Source organism: Ambystoma mexicanum, chromosome 4p (assembly GCF_040938575.1).
Source record: "Ambystoma mexicanum isolate Mex_15411 chromosome 4p, UKY_AmexF1_1, whole genome shotgun sequence".
NCBI classification, from domain to species: Eukaryota; Metazoa; Chordata; class Amphibia; order Caudata; family Ambystomatidae; genus Ambystoma; species Ambystoma mexicanum.
In genome coordinates this window covers 1,129,111,859-1,129,126,623 of record NC_090927.1, presented here as the reverse complement: position 1 = coordinate 1,129,126,623, position 14,765 = coordinate 1,129,111,859, and the positions used below count along the sequence as shown (strand labels likewise).

At 45.3% G+C, this 14,765-nt stretch overlaps 1 protein-coding gene across 1 annotated transcript in view; it reads right to left on the bottom strand.

The window, feature by feature from the left end:
• The window catches only part of SHPRH (SNF2 histone linker PHD RING helicase), a 1,474,452-nt gene that overhangs the window by 520,916 nt on the left and 938,771 nt on the right, over nucleotides 1-14,765 (bottom strand). The window contains exon 22 of the mRNA XM_069606718.1: nucleotides 5,905-6,048. Coding sequence (XP_069462819.1) covers nucleotides 5,905-6,048 — 144 coding nt within the window. The remainder of the gene's footprint in view (nucleotides 1-5,904; nucleotides 6,049-14,765) is intronic.

Sequence of the window (14,765 nt, the reverse complement as noted above, 5' to 3'; positions counted from 1 at the left end):
AATATTTACAAAGTGATAGAATACAGGGTGGGAATGTCTCCAGTTCAAGAATCACTTAATGAATCCTGTCAATGCAGGCCTTTTCTGCGGAGGTCAGGTACAGCCAAAATAAGAAGAGCCCTCTAGCACAAGGATTGGCAGACTTGCATGACTGTGCCGAAAAACACTGTCTCGAGGACAAAAGTCTGATCACTAATAATAATATGGAGGCATTTCTCGCGTCCCCACACAAAGTGCATGAAGAAAACATGTGGATGCATGTTTCTATTACATTACAAAAGACGGGGAAGAAAGAATTGGTTGCTGGCATTGGGGACACTTGGGTAAATCTTTCTGAACCCTCGGCTGTATCCAAAATAGGTCCCTGGAGTAGTCAGGTGGCAGAGCTGATGGCAGTTTATCAAGCTGCCCTAAATGCTGTAAACCACAAACTCACAGAACTAGTGATTATCATTGATTCTGATTCTGTGTGAAATGGGTTTGTGGAATACCTGATTAATTTGAAAAACAGGGGCATGCTTTGCACAAATAAGAAACTGTTAAAACATAGTAGATTGATCCAGAGTATTGATGATCTGGTGACGTCTAATCAAATGACCATCTATTGGAAGATGAACAACGGTCATTCAAAGATAAGAGGGTCCTGTTAAGACTGGAAATGACTTGGCGGATCAACTGGATAAAACCAGAGCCCTAAAGGGGGGGGCTTTAAATGTGGAGAGCTCTAAAGGAGAACTGCTCTGAGAAATCTAGGTCACGGCAGTGACCAGATCACAAACTCGCACTGACCGTGAACTTACAGCTGCTCAGTGGAGTAGAGATGCTCCTGATGCAGACTCCATCACTGCTCAAAAAGAGGATCCCACTATTGGGACATTCTCTAAATACTTTGAGGATTCAGTCCTGATTCTGCCAGAGGAAAATCGACTACCAAGGAGAGGACTACCTTCCTATTCAGATGAAATTTCAGAATATGTTCAAGGTTCAAAACAGGCTGTTGGGAAGGAAACCCCAAATCTGGGTATGACCAGTGGGTGGTACCTACCTCCTTCCGAAGTCTGATGCTGAACCATGCCAACTGCTCTTCGGGGATTTCAAAAGACCCTTGGATACTGTGAGAAGTTGCTTACTTGCCACACATGGGCCAGAATCTCAACACATATTTAAAAGAATGTCTTATATGTGCTCAGTTCCAACCATGTTCTCCCAAACACAGAGCTTCTTTACAGAAAAGAGGAATGACGTTACCATGGTCAGGTTTGCAAGTAGAGATCATTGGACCAGTAACCCATTCTTCCAGAGTAAATAAATACATGTGGACTGTGACATGCCTCTTCACAAAGTGGATTGAGTGCCTTCCTGCCCCAAATAGTAAGCTAGGGACAGCTGCCACTTTGCTGATCAACCACGCTGTCTTTCGTTTTCATCTTCTGCAAAGGATTGAGTCCGACAGAGGTAGTCATTTTACCAGTGTGGTGATGACTAAGATGCAGGAAATTCTAGGAGTAAAAACAAAAATCAACATCGCCTACCAGCCATCATCGTGCGGAGGGCTGGAAAGATAAAACAAAACCATTGTGAGTATCTTGAAGACGTTTGTGGTCGATTCTAGACCAAGTTGGGAAATCCAATTGCCACTTGTCCTGATGGCCATTTGATCAACACCTTCTGCCACCAAGATGTCTCCATTTGAATTGATGACTGGATGAAACATGGCATTACCTCAACATCTGCTTTACCGAACTCAGGAGCAGATATTGGTTAGTGCCTCAATTACTCATGAATACATTGAGTACTTAAGGAAGTACCTATAGCATTCTTTTGCATATGCCCAAATCATTCTGGAAAAGTCTGCTGAAGGAATGAGGTTTTACTATAACCTCAAGACATCAAGACGGGATAACAAGATAGGTGACAGGGTTTATCTATACAATTTTCAAAGAAACCAAGCCAAGTAGAAGATGTTTTTGCCCTCTTACGATAAGATAATGAGATCATAGAAAGTATCTCTCCTGTTGCCTACAAGATCCAACCTCAAAAGGAGAGATGGTTGCGGAAAAATTGGCACATAGCAATCAATTGAAAAGTTGTTACTCTAGACCAGCTTTGAGAATGACTGAGGAGCCATCTGAAGAAAATGATGGAGACTGAAATTGAAAGACCAGAAAAAGAAAAAGGAGTAATCAGGACAAATTAACAGCTAAGTAATCAAATTAGAGTGCTAGAAAATGACTGAATGAAAAATCAGCATGTACAAATGTTGTGATAGGATGCATTATTTTTCATAAAAAATGGTTTCTTTGTGTTGCTAAATCAGATTTTGTACCCTTCTCTTTAGTTCATTAAATAAATACTTATTTCCAGGACCTGTGGAACGGGAACAGGTTGTTTCACAGAAATCTCTTGAAGGAAAAGAATGGAGAGGGAAGGAAGATCCATCAGAAATATATTCCAAACATTGCTTTCCTCAAGGAGTAAGAGGAAGGGATAGGATATGTAGGGAAGTCAAATTCATGAGAAAAGATGCAGAGCAAGGCGACATTTTAAAAACAATATTCAAGCTGCAGCCTCCTAACAGCAGTTGGGAAATACATGTATAAATGAAATGTGCAATGTTTTGCAGCCGTTCCAAACCATAGATGACAAGGACTCAGAAGAACATTTCAAGTACCAGACATCGATATGTTATGATAGTTTATTTATATAGTGCCTATACACAATGTGTTTCAAAGCGCTTCACGGCAAGGGAGGGAACAAGGGAAAATACAAAAACATTCTTACAGGCCATGAACAACAAGAATGTGAAATTAACTATCGTACTCGGCCTGGCGACATTTCCGATAGTGCAAGCGCTAAAACACAGATGAGAAGGAAATGGGAACAGACAGGTGACTACCGTACTAGGCCTGATGACATTTCTGGTAGAGCCAGAGAATTACAAGAGGTAGGGAGGGGGGAGGAGAAAGGATGGAGAGGAACAAAACAAGTGAATATTGTACTAGGCCTGATGACATTTCAGATAGTGCTGGAGGAGGAGGGGGGGAATGACAAGTCAGGGAGGGGGGAGGAGACAAACATGTGTTACTATCATACTAGGTCCAGGGACAATTCTGATAGAATAAGTGCATAGAAAAAGTAAGGGAGGGGGGAAGACAGATAACTTGCAATGTTTATTCAATTGGGCAACTGCCTAATCTGAGGAGAAAGAACAGAAGTTTAAAGAAAGAAAAACAATATTTTAGGGTGCTGTGTTTTGGGGAAAATGTAAAATCAGGGGGAACAGGAAAATGCACATTAAAAGCTGCAATTGTGAAACCAACTTTAAATGGAGCCAGCACTGAATTCTGGCATATGGGAATCCTTTCAACTCAAAGACCCTCCAACTCAAGCATACAGGATTAGAGAACAGATAAATTCCCTTCCCAAGCTAATAAACTCTTTAAAGCCTGTCCACTGCAGATATGCATCATCCTTCAAACAGGCAAAGCAAAGCAGACCATGCTATTAGGTTTAAGCGTTGAGTTGTATTACTTGAACTGTGTATATATTAGGGATGAACATTTAAAAAAATAATTTACATTCAGATAAATCTGTGGTCCTGCTCAATTCAAATCTATTAACACCATCTTGCAGGCCTTCCAGAATGAAATAATGTAACACTTGAAAGGACTACAGGTCTGGAAACTTCTCAAGAGGTGACGGAAATAAATGTTTAAATGTAGTTTTAATAAGCAAATTAGGTGTATGTACATTTCGTTGTGGAGAAACAGCACACCCCAGCAACATATATATCCTAGCTGTAGAGTAACTCATCGGTAACCAGAAATAGAAAAAACAATCCGCTAGGGAAAAAGGCTAGTGCACCCTTTGCCGAGAAGAACAAGAGCTTTATTTTGTATAGAAAATGGAAAATGGCGACAGTGGTATTATCGATCCCTTGCCACAGAGTTCTCTAACTCATCAAAATAGAGTCTTCGTAATAAGCACTAACATCGTCATTCATGACGCACTCTGTATACAGTATTGATCCACTACCCGCATTGGCTGCCAACTATATAGGTGTTAACTTTTCAAGTTTAACCAATTACTTTGCAATGCTCCTAAGTGGATAGTCTGCCACCCATGTGGGAAGAAGATGAAGACAAGACCACCAACCAGCACAGGGGGTCATATATAATTATTAGCATGCTATAATGATAAAAACATGCAACAATTGATTTGTGCCATCGAAAGGAATCTGGTGAGTAAATTATTAAAGTGGTCACATGGGGGAATTTAATGTTTCAGAATGTGATTCATTTTAATGCAAGACACCTCTGAGATGACATCAATTTAAATGGGAGAGAAACTGGGTGTAGAAGTTACTCACATGCACTCCCCATTCCTTAGTATGCTGAATGACCACTGATGGGAAGGTCTATTGTGATGCCACTTTGTGAAATGTTTCCAATCCTATACTTTGACCAGTTAGATTGGGGAAATCATACACACCTCAAAAAGGTGGGGGTTTCTCTTCTATAAAATGTCAAACACACAAGCACTGGGACTGAGGTACTCACTCTTAGACACATACTGAAGAAACCCACTTGCTCACTTACTGACTGATGTGGAAGGAGAGAAAGGAGGGTTGAAAACCTGAAGCAGATGGAATAGATTGCCCCCTTTTGGATCAATTTCTGATTATAACCAGAGCCCCAACGGTGAGGCCTACAAGGAGTTAAAGTCCCAGGCCTTCTTCAGTGGAAGAGAAAACAGACAGGCTGTGGAGAAAAGCTACCCCTAGCTTACTGTTTGATGCCACCTTTTCCTAGAGGGGGACCATTGAAGCAGTCCCTAAGAGGGGATGCCCACCTATCTGTGATTCAGCAAAAAGAAATCTGGATGTGAGTATCATCTAAAAGGTAAGTAATCTCGTGGGGAGTGATCCCATTAAGGGAATTAGAGTAAATCCCGGCTCCTATTTGTGAGTACTGAGGGGTGGGAATATATACATTAATTGGGCGTCCCATGAAGTTAGGGAACATTTCTGAAGTGTATGTGCCTCTGGAAAAAATGCACATAGATAGATTAGGTCCCATGTTGAGTATACAGTGAGATTCACCAGATCCTTTTCTCTGTCGATGATGTCTAGCACAGAAGAACTATTAACGGGGGTCAAAAAAGTCTCATATGGCTTTTGCTCCTTTTTTCGGTTAATTATTTCTGTGCATTTGACTAATTTCTTTTCCAGACCCTATCTTTAAATGCAGATATGCATACTTTCTATTCCTTGAATAATCTCTGCTCTCGTGTTGCGATTTATGCCAGATTGTTTGTGCATGTGACGGTGTGAGGGATGTAATAAAAAGTGTGATTATTACCCAGTTTAATTGTACTCAATATTTCGACCTTTGCAGGATAAAAAGCTGAGTTGGCCCTGTAGCACGATTCGATGCTGGCCCAATGTCTGAGGAAAGAAATTAACTCATGAGTTCTCCACCCAGATGTATTTCATGTGGTGCCTTTATCTGTCCCTCCTTCTCAGATCTGTTCAGGTTATTGTTATCGTTTTATTTTTATTTTCTCCTTGCTTTTCCTTCCTGCCCTTCCCTTTCTTTATCAAATTGCTTACCTGGGTAATGTGTCAAATGACCTGTGAAGTTACACTGTTTCCCAGCCAGGAACTGTCCCACAGTCAACCACTAAGTGAAAAGTGGTGAGGGGCTGCAAGTCAGGGGGCACTGTGACAACATCATGCAGCTGTAATAACCTATCACAGGCAAATAGTCTGTGCTTTTTTTCGTTACAAGATCATGGTTTTACAGGAAGATTACAGTCTCTTGCACATTATATGCATGATGTTGTGCACGTGGTTCAAAACTTGATAAACACACACCAGTAATTTCTACCCTGCAGAACACCCACCTCATGAGGCTCAATGATGTGAAGTACTGGAGGGTTAGGCTTTGGCTCTTCAGGGTGGCGCACTCTGAGACGTTCTGTTGCCATTGCAAGCTCATCGATGGCAGATACATGATCTCGCAGTACCATCCAATACTCATGGAGCAACTGAAACACAAAAGATTGAAAATCAATGACATGTGTTCAGTTATATATTGCATAGCAGAGATTTTACTTTAAACATGGACATTAGCTTGCTCAATAATTGTGTTAGCTGAGATTTATTTTCCATCACCTACTAAAAATATATATAAATGTTGGCCTCCCTCAAAAGCATGTATTTTACAATGACAACCAGGATGTGAGGCCCGGGTGGGATGCCAGTCTTCAGCTGCAAGTGAAGCAAATGTTCACCATTTAACAATTTTAGTTCATTCTTCCCCACCAAAACAGATCCATCCTCTCAAGAGTTCATTTGGTCAAAATAGCTCAGTAATCTGGTCATACTACTCTGTCAAAATTGTACAGAAACCCATTTTGGCCTAAGAGAAGGCCGGCATTTTGCTGTTTTTTTCCACAATGCCACATATAGTAAAAATGAAGAGTACATTGGAAAGAGTATTTACAAGATGAAAGAGAAACTTTGGCTAAAACAAATATTCGAGATCAGGTCCAAAGAGACCTTACACCCATAGAGAAGGTGCTAGATGGAGAGACAGAGATGAAGGGTCTCATCTCATTACTCTATAGTGCACTGCTAGATGTGCAGGGGTGCAGATGAAGGTCTCTGGCAGAGGTGGGAAAGGTACCTGGACCTGAATACACACCTTTGGCAGTTCATATGTAGGAGGGCCTTCAAAACATCAATAGCCTGCCAGTACAAACTCCATGGTGTGAAATTACTGCATCAGTGGCAATATGACCCGGTGCGGCTCGCCAATATGTTCCTCACAGTTAGCCCTCTTTGCTGTGGGGACAGAGCTGCTTACTGGCACATGTGGTGGAGATGCGCAAAAGTCCACGTATATTGGGCTGAGGTCCTGGTATGGATTAAAGACGTGGGAGGAAGGAAAGGGTGTTGGACCCAATGTTAGTGCTTTTTGGCCTGGACAAAAAAAGAGGAACAATGGCACCCCTTGCTGCATATGACCCACTTTCTGCTGCTAGCCGCAAGGGCATGCCTTGCCAGACATTGGAAGAGAAGGGAACTCCTGAGTCTTAAGGAGTGGTTGGACACAGCTAAAGACATTTATCATATGGAGAGGATCACTGCAGCCATCCATGGTGAAAGTTCTGACATTGAGGGGGAAGGGCAGCAATTCAGAAACAGTTTTGGATTAAGCAATAGGACGTGCAACTAGCATCTATGGGCCCGCTCGGTCTCGGCTCGGGACACACATGGAACACTACTAAAATGATTGTGACCTCTCTAAGTTGGAGCGTTGTAACTCAAACAGGAGATCTCACGCACAGTGAAGGTTGAGGGTTTGCGGAGAGTTCAGGGGGGCCGGAGGGGGTAACTAACGGTTGAAAGATCTTGGGCCTCATTACAAGTACATCGGTCCGGAGTTAATGCCACCGGTAAAACCTTACCCGCACCGTTACCGCGTCCGCCCAATCATGACCTGCGGCCCCGGAAATAGCACCACCCCAACCGCCACCGCGGAGTTAAGGGTCCCGTAAAGTCCTCCTGCATGGAAACCCCTCTGTTTCCGGCTATATGAAACACCGCGAGCATCACAACTAGTGCGGACATGGAAACGCTGCCTGAAAAATGCCGTTAAAACCGTGATCACGGTGGCGGTACCGCCGCCATCGCAAACATGACATTAAATAGTGCCTGCTGAACTGAATCAGGGCACAGGTGCACCAAATCCGCCCAGCTGGATCCAGCAGCCAACTGGGAGCCTACAAAAGGGCCACACCCAGCCCAACACAACACAGAACCATGCAGGCAGCAGCTCTAGTAGCACTGGGACTCGGCCTACTCAACCAACAGGCAGCACTGCACATGATGGCAGTAATGGTGCAGAGGAGGCGGAGGAGGCGCAGGCGGCAACCAGCCAACCCTGCACCTATGGCAAACCCATTTGTCAAGCCGGCACAACCCCGCAGGCAGCCTGCAATACCACGCATCAGGGCCTCACCCTGGAACCTTACCAGAGGACAGATCCACACACTATACCGGCTGGACCGTCCAACAATCCTGTACATCACCACCATGATTGAGGACAACATCAGCAGCCACATAGACACCCCCACTGCCACCCCCCCCCCCTGAAGGTTGTGTCTGTATGCATTTCCTTGGCACTGGCACCTATCAACACACGGTTGGTGAGCTGCATGGCATATCACAACCCTGTTTCTCAAAAATCCTGGTACAGGTACTGGATGCCCTGTTGCGCCATGTGTCGGAACAGATAGCCCTACCCCGTACCCTCCCCGAGGTCATTGCCACCAAGTTGGCCCTTCCATGCCATAGCAGGCATGCCAAATTGCATAGGTGCAGTTGACTGCACCCACATTGAGCTGACAGTACCACGTGCAATTGAGATGGTGTTCCGCAATAGGAAACAGTATCACTCGCTGAATGTACAGATGGTATGTGATGCCACGCAACTGATAACACACTGCTGCGCACGTTTCCCAGGCTCAACCCATGACTCAATGGTACTGTGGAATTCCACGTTGCCATGGAACGCTATGCCGGACAAAGCACATTGCTATTGGGTGAGTACAGCTGCCAATGCACCGACCCTGTTGAAGTGGTGTGTGTGTATGTGTGTGTGTGTGTGTCCAGGCCAATGAGCAATGTGAGTGTGCTGCTGTGACTGCACATGCACCACCCCCCTGCCATCAACTGAATAGACAGTGGATCCTAAACATCACTAAGCAACACATGACAGGTCACCACAGTGTGCCCGTACACACCCTGCCACATGACACAGCCTATACTATCACTGTCCCATACACCTTGTGCCACGGCAATCACCCACCCACAAATGGAACACTACCCTCCCAATGCACATGATGCCTGTACATGAGACGTCCTGCATCGACTTCTTCATCACAGTGGAGTGACTCTGCCATGTGTGCACATCACTGCACAATGCCATACTCGCAATCAAATTTCACCCGCAGGGCAGAGTACACATGCACGTCAATGCGTAGGTCAATGTCCAGTTGGCAACGTCCTCTGTGATGGCCAAAAAACACTACCAACCACTGCATGGCACATATGCATGAATGAACAATGACACAAGATAGCACAGCATCAGATGAAGACATGATACCACTAACACCGACATGTCCCCCCATCTACATCCCATGTAGGTGATGCTGGATATGCACTCACGCCATGGATGATGACACCTGGAACAGGCATGAAGAGGCGTACAACAGGGCACATGTCCGCACACGTGGCATGATTGAGAGAACATTCAGACTGCTGAAGGCCCGGTTCCGCTGTTTGAGCAGATCTGGCGGATCACTTCTGTACAGCCCAGTTAAGATGGGTAAAATCACGCTCGTATGTGCCATGCCGCACAATCTCTGCCTGCACAGGAACATCCCAATGCCCCCAGACGCAGATGAGGAAGATGGGGGTGGGGATGGGGATGGCACTACCTCCTCGTGGGGGTCCACTAGATGGCCAAAGAGCACGGGATGAACTGATTCGCATTTACTTTTGAGACACAGCACATTCACAGCAATGCATGGATACGGTGATGCCAATAAATGAATTGTTGTAATGCAAATTAAATGATAGATGTCCACTCATGTATGTTTTGTTTTTAAATGATGATATATTGATGAATTAACAACAGGGAAGGAGGTGCAATGGTTAGGGAAGCTGTACACCCGTGCCCACCCACCACCCAAACGTACCCACCCCTCACACCCTTCAAGTCCACATGTGTCCTGCAGTGCCCCACACACATGCCATCACTTCCGTGTGCACTTCTGTGCCTGTGCATCCTCGCCCGAGAGCCCTGTTAGCTGACTCGAGCGCCTCCTTGGACTGGCAGTAGTGGAGCTGGATGAGGTGGTGGTATTGGATGGCACAGCATCAGGAATAGATTGCATATGTGAAATATTTGCCTATTGGCCAATCAACATGGACGCTATGAGCCTGGAGGTGTTGTTATTGCCCTCCCGCACATGGCGTGCCAGGGTGACTATAGTGCTGGCAAAGCGTCCAATAGACCTTGAGAGGCGACATACTGACGTGCACTCCCTCTGCAGCCTAGATTCCTCGAGCTGCCTCTCCACCAGCTGGGTGAGGGTAGCCTGCTGCTCCTCCATCTGCTGCATGCGGGAATTTAGCTCTGCCACTGATGGGGTGGGTGACCTCATGGGACTTCGGAGTGATGTGGGGCTGAACTCCAGCTGATGGAAGGATTCCAGGTCATCCAATGTGGGCATCTCCCCCTGTGGGCCAGTATCAGACTGCTCTGCCGGGGCACTGTTGTCACTACAGGCCGCCTCCTCTGCAGTGCAGCTGCCTTCTGTGGTGGTTTGGGTGGGGATGATGGGTGCCCGTGGCACCTGTGTTGCATCAGGCAGCGTGGAGACGGTGGGGATGTCGGTGATGGTGGCCGGCACATGTGTTGCAGTTGCTACTGGGGGCAGGGATGCCGAACTGCTGGCAGCATCCTCCTGTGCAGGGGCTGTGGCTTGGACACGTGCCGGTGCTGATTGCCTGGGCTGTTGTGCAGTATCACTGTCACTTGAAACGGCTGTGGGGACACAGAGGACATATAATTAGTTATGTGGTGGTGCCTGGTCGGTGCATCACATGGATCATACAGGTTGATCATTTAAAAGTGGCAATTACATGCATATGCTTGTTGGGGGTATGCATTGTAATGATATTGGTTGCCATATGGATCATGATGGGTCCTTTGGCCCAGTCATGCACTGCCTGGGGGGGGGGGGGCGTTGTTAATGGTAATGGGTCCTTTGGCCCAGTCATGCACTGCCTGGGGGGGTTGTTAATGGGTCCTTTGGCCCAGTCATGCACTCCCTGGGGGGGGTTGTTAATGGGTCCTTTGGCCCAGTCATGCACTGCCTGGGGGGGGGGGGTTGTTATTGGGTCCTTTGGCCCAGTCATGCCATCAACATATACTCATATGGCATTCATGTTTTTCCACTTACCAGCATCTGCAGGTGAGCTCACTCCTGCCTCAGTCTCCCCGATCCCATGGATGCCCTCAAGGTGGAGGACACTGCTGCAACGCTCTTCCCATGCTTGCAGCCTCAGTGGGGAAGGGGGTCCTCCACCTGTCCCACTGCTGCGTTGGCGGTGTGTGGAGATCAGGTTCCGAACCCTCAGCTTGAGGTCGTCCCACCGCTTGGGGCAGTCCTATACGCTCCTCACAGTCACACCCACAGCGGTGCACTTGCGTGCTGCTTCCACCCACACTTCCTTCCTCCGCTGCTGTGTGGCACGCCGTTGATCGGCACTGAACAGCATCTCTGCATGCTCCACTATGTGCTCCACCAGAACAGTTAGCTCCGCCTCACTAAAGCGCTGTTTGCGCTGCCTCTGGGCTGGAATCCTGGCAGACATGCTGGTGGTCCCTTTTGCCTTCTCACAGTGTGGATTCTGCTTGTGCTGACTCTGGATGGCAATGGATTGTGCCATATATGATGGGCGCCTCTCCATTTCCTGTTTTGGCGATCACGGTATTTCCGGTTCCGTGTCCGTGGCGACGGTGGCGGACTGGGTTTTGCGCTACTTGTGTCAGAGATATGTCCATTTCCATGGCTTTTTCCATGATGGCGGTAACAACGTTTCCGCGTCCGTATGGTGCGCGCGACCGACAGCACGAAATTGGATGGTCTTTCCGCAACCTTGCGGACGCGGAAACTTTGTTACCGCCGTCACGGAATCACCGCAGTCCAGACCTGACATGTTGTAATGAGGTCCCTTGTGTTGGAAACATGTGCCGAGGGCTAACATCCCCAGGCTTGTTTGTATCTTTCCATGTTACTTCTGAAAATTAATCAAATTTAATTTACAAAAAAAAAATCTGCCTATTAGTCATGTCCGAAGAATATGGTGCCATGTATGTTATGTGGATGTGCTCACAGAGCTTTGTCACCTAGACAGATTACTGAAGGCCAATATAAAGCCTAACATAATGCATAACATGTAGAGAGCTTTGCAATATTTACAATAGGTGAAAACCAACATAAAAGTATTATTTTATGAATATGGCATGTTTAATTATTTAACCTGAAAAGTAATAATTGTAATGGTTTGTTGATTTGTAAAAGAAAAAGTAATTTAGTAATGTATTTGAATGGTGTAATTTCACCGTCCAACTCAAACCTTCGGTTTAATGATTATTTTCCCTTTTTTACTGAAAGGTGGCAGACCCAGCTTTGACAAAATATTCCTTTATATATGGGATTTCAGTTGCGATACAAAGCATTTCAGCTTGCTGTTTCCATCCTGTAGCACATTCGCCCAATTACTTTTTTGACGAACCCACAAGATAAATAGTCTTGTCACTCCATTCATAACATTACCTCTGCTTCCCTCCTCCTACCACTCACAGCCATGTACCTGAGAAAAGAACCTATAATAATTTGGTGAGTTATGGTGCACTTCAGGCCAGATTACTCCATCTTCTAACCATGGTACTCAATGTATTGAACTTGGGAGGATGAAGGGTTAAGTCAGCTGAACTGTTGCACTTGAGCTATTTGCCCGACATGTATAACATATCTCTCTCTGCCTAATTTTCTCTCCCTTTCTTTTTCCCTATGGCACCCAAATATTCCCAACTGAAGCAGCCTGAATGAGACCGTAAACGTATTGCTCCAAGGAAAAGTTAGCAGCTACGTAATGCCTCCTGGGACTAGCGATCACCCAATCACAGAATATGTAAAGATCAAACAGAACAGCCCCTGTTTGGCTTAGTTGTTAGTGTCAGAGTCTATCGGGCAGTAGACCAGGGCCCAATCAGGAGGGACGTCAGATTTTTATTTTTTATGCTCGTCATATCAACTGATGGAAGGCCTGATCGGACGCCACATTTCAGAGGTTGTTACTGTGTTGTGGTTTACTGAAAAGATGCTAGCCAACATATCTTTGTAGCACTGCTTTTTTCAATAACACTTTCAGTTGGATTTAGGCAACTGGAAGGAACCATTAGCAGGAAATTAACTTTAAAGTAGGTCTCAGCGTCTATAACCACCGCACTCCCAAAATAGGAAAGGTTGAGGGGAGTAGAGCAGCAGAAGGAAATGTTCAAGGTGAATAAATGATTAAATAAAGGTATTCTGAACTGGGCTGAAGTTCCTTTCAAGAAGCTACCATCAGTCAATTTCCAAATGGCATATGAAACGCTCATTTGAAGTAATTGTGCGCACCGTCATATACTGCACTAGTTACCAAACATCTGGACCCCACTTCTCAGTGGAAATAAGCGTGGGTCATGAAAGTACTAAAAGTGTACTTTAACTGGAAATGGCAGGGTAAAAATAGAAATGGGAATTCTGAGAACGATGGCGTGGAAGAGTGAATTTTTATCCCTATTGGTGAAAAGCTAATCAACCAGGAAGACAATACTTTCCAAAGTGGCCTTATGACACGAAACCACTATTTTCAAAAAACATTCCCTACGCTGCTGCGCGGTCAAAGTTAAACTGCGTAAAAGTGAACCTCCTGTGTTAAATACGATCTAAATATGTAACAGTCCAAGTAAACACACCTAGCAACTTCCTGCACTAAGGAACTTCCAATCAAATTGCAAAACAAAAATGCATGACTGTGTCAGAACGCTGAACATGTCAGCCTGTCTGTTTCTCGTCCTTTTTTTCTGGCTAGTCCTTCTAAGATAATCACTATACTAGAGAACTTGTGAACAGGTAACGTTTCATGAGCTCTTGCAACTACAGTCTGCAGTACATTTTTCAACGTCTGGGAAACTAATCAATTAAAAAAACGTAACAGTCTTGCTGCCACCAACACACTCGCAGTAAACTGCCTCTCGGCAGCAAAATCAAGTTAGTCGGACTCTCCCAGGAAAATCCTGCAAACATCAATGAGTATTTTCCTACGAAAAAACATGGTCTGACAGCAGAAGTGAATGGTTGTCAGTAGCCTCCCAATGCAATGCGTATTGCTCCGAGTCCGTCATCTCTTTTTAGTATTTCTGGTCAGTTTTATCTTTTGAGTTTTGATCCTCGAAGGCGAGGGACTGTTGCTGTTTCCGCTGCATGAGAAAGCACGGAACTTGTAATGGTGGTTTCTATGTTTTTTCGGTTTATCATCTTTTTGACTGTGTCTCCCCTCAGAATCCCGCTTGTCCTCTATTGAGCCTTCATCATGGCGTTTGTGTAAGGGCACTGTGCTCAGAATAGTTTGTGAAATGAGGTGACTCTCTTGGATATCTTGTGATTACTTCTTATGTTTAATACTAGTTCTTAAGTTACAGCAATACAAGTAAGTTACATAGGACATGAACACTGGCACACCCATCACCCAGGCAGGGGCTTCCTAACTGCCTGGGCTAGGAACCTTCACCAAGCATTCTATCATTCACAACCAAAGACTTCAGATGAGTTTCACCATGCAAACCAAGCACTTCACAACAGTTTGATAAACTAGATCCAGCCCATTTTTCTCCAGCTCTTCCTACCAAACACTGCACCACAATTTTCCCGGGTGCTAAACTAACAGCAGGAGGTGGCTTCCTTCTCCCTGCAAACATCAGTAGATCCCTTGGCATCTTGCAGGTTTTGCATGACTCTCAATGTGGATGGCAACCAGCTGTGTTTAGTAGGCACTAAATTGCATTACTATGCAAGGGGTTTTCGTCGTTGGAACGATGGGAAGCTTGTTGCTATGAAATTTATGGCAAATCCAATGT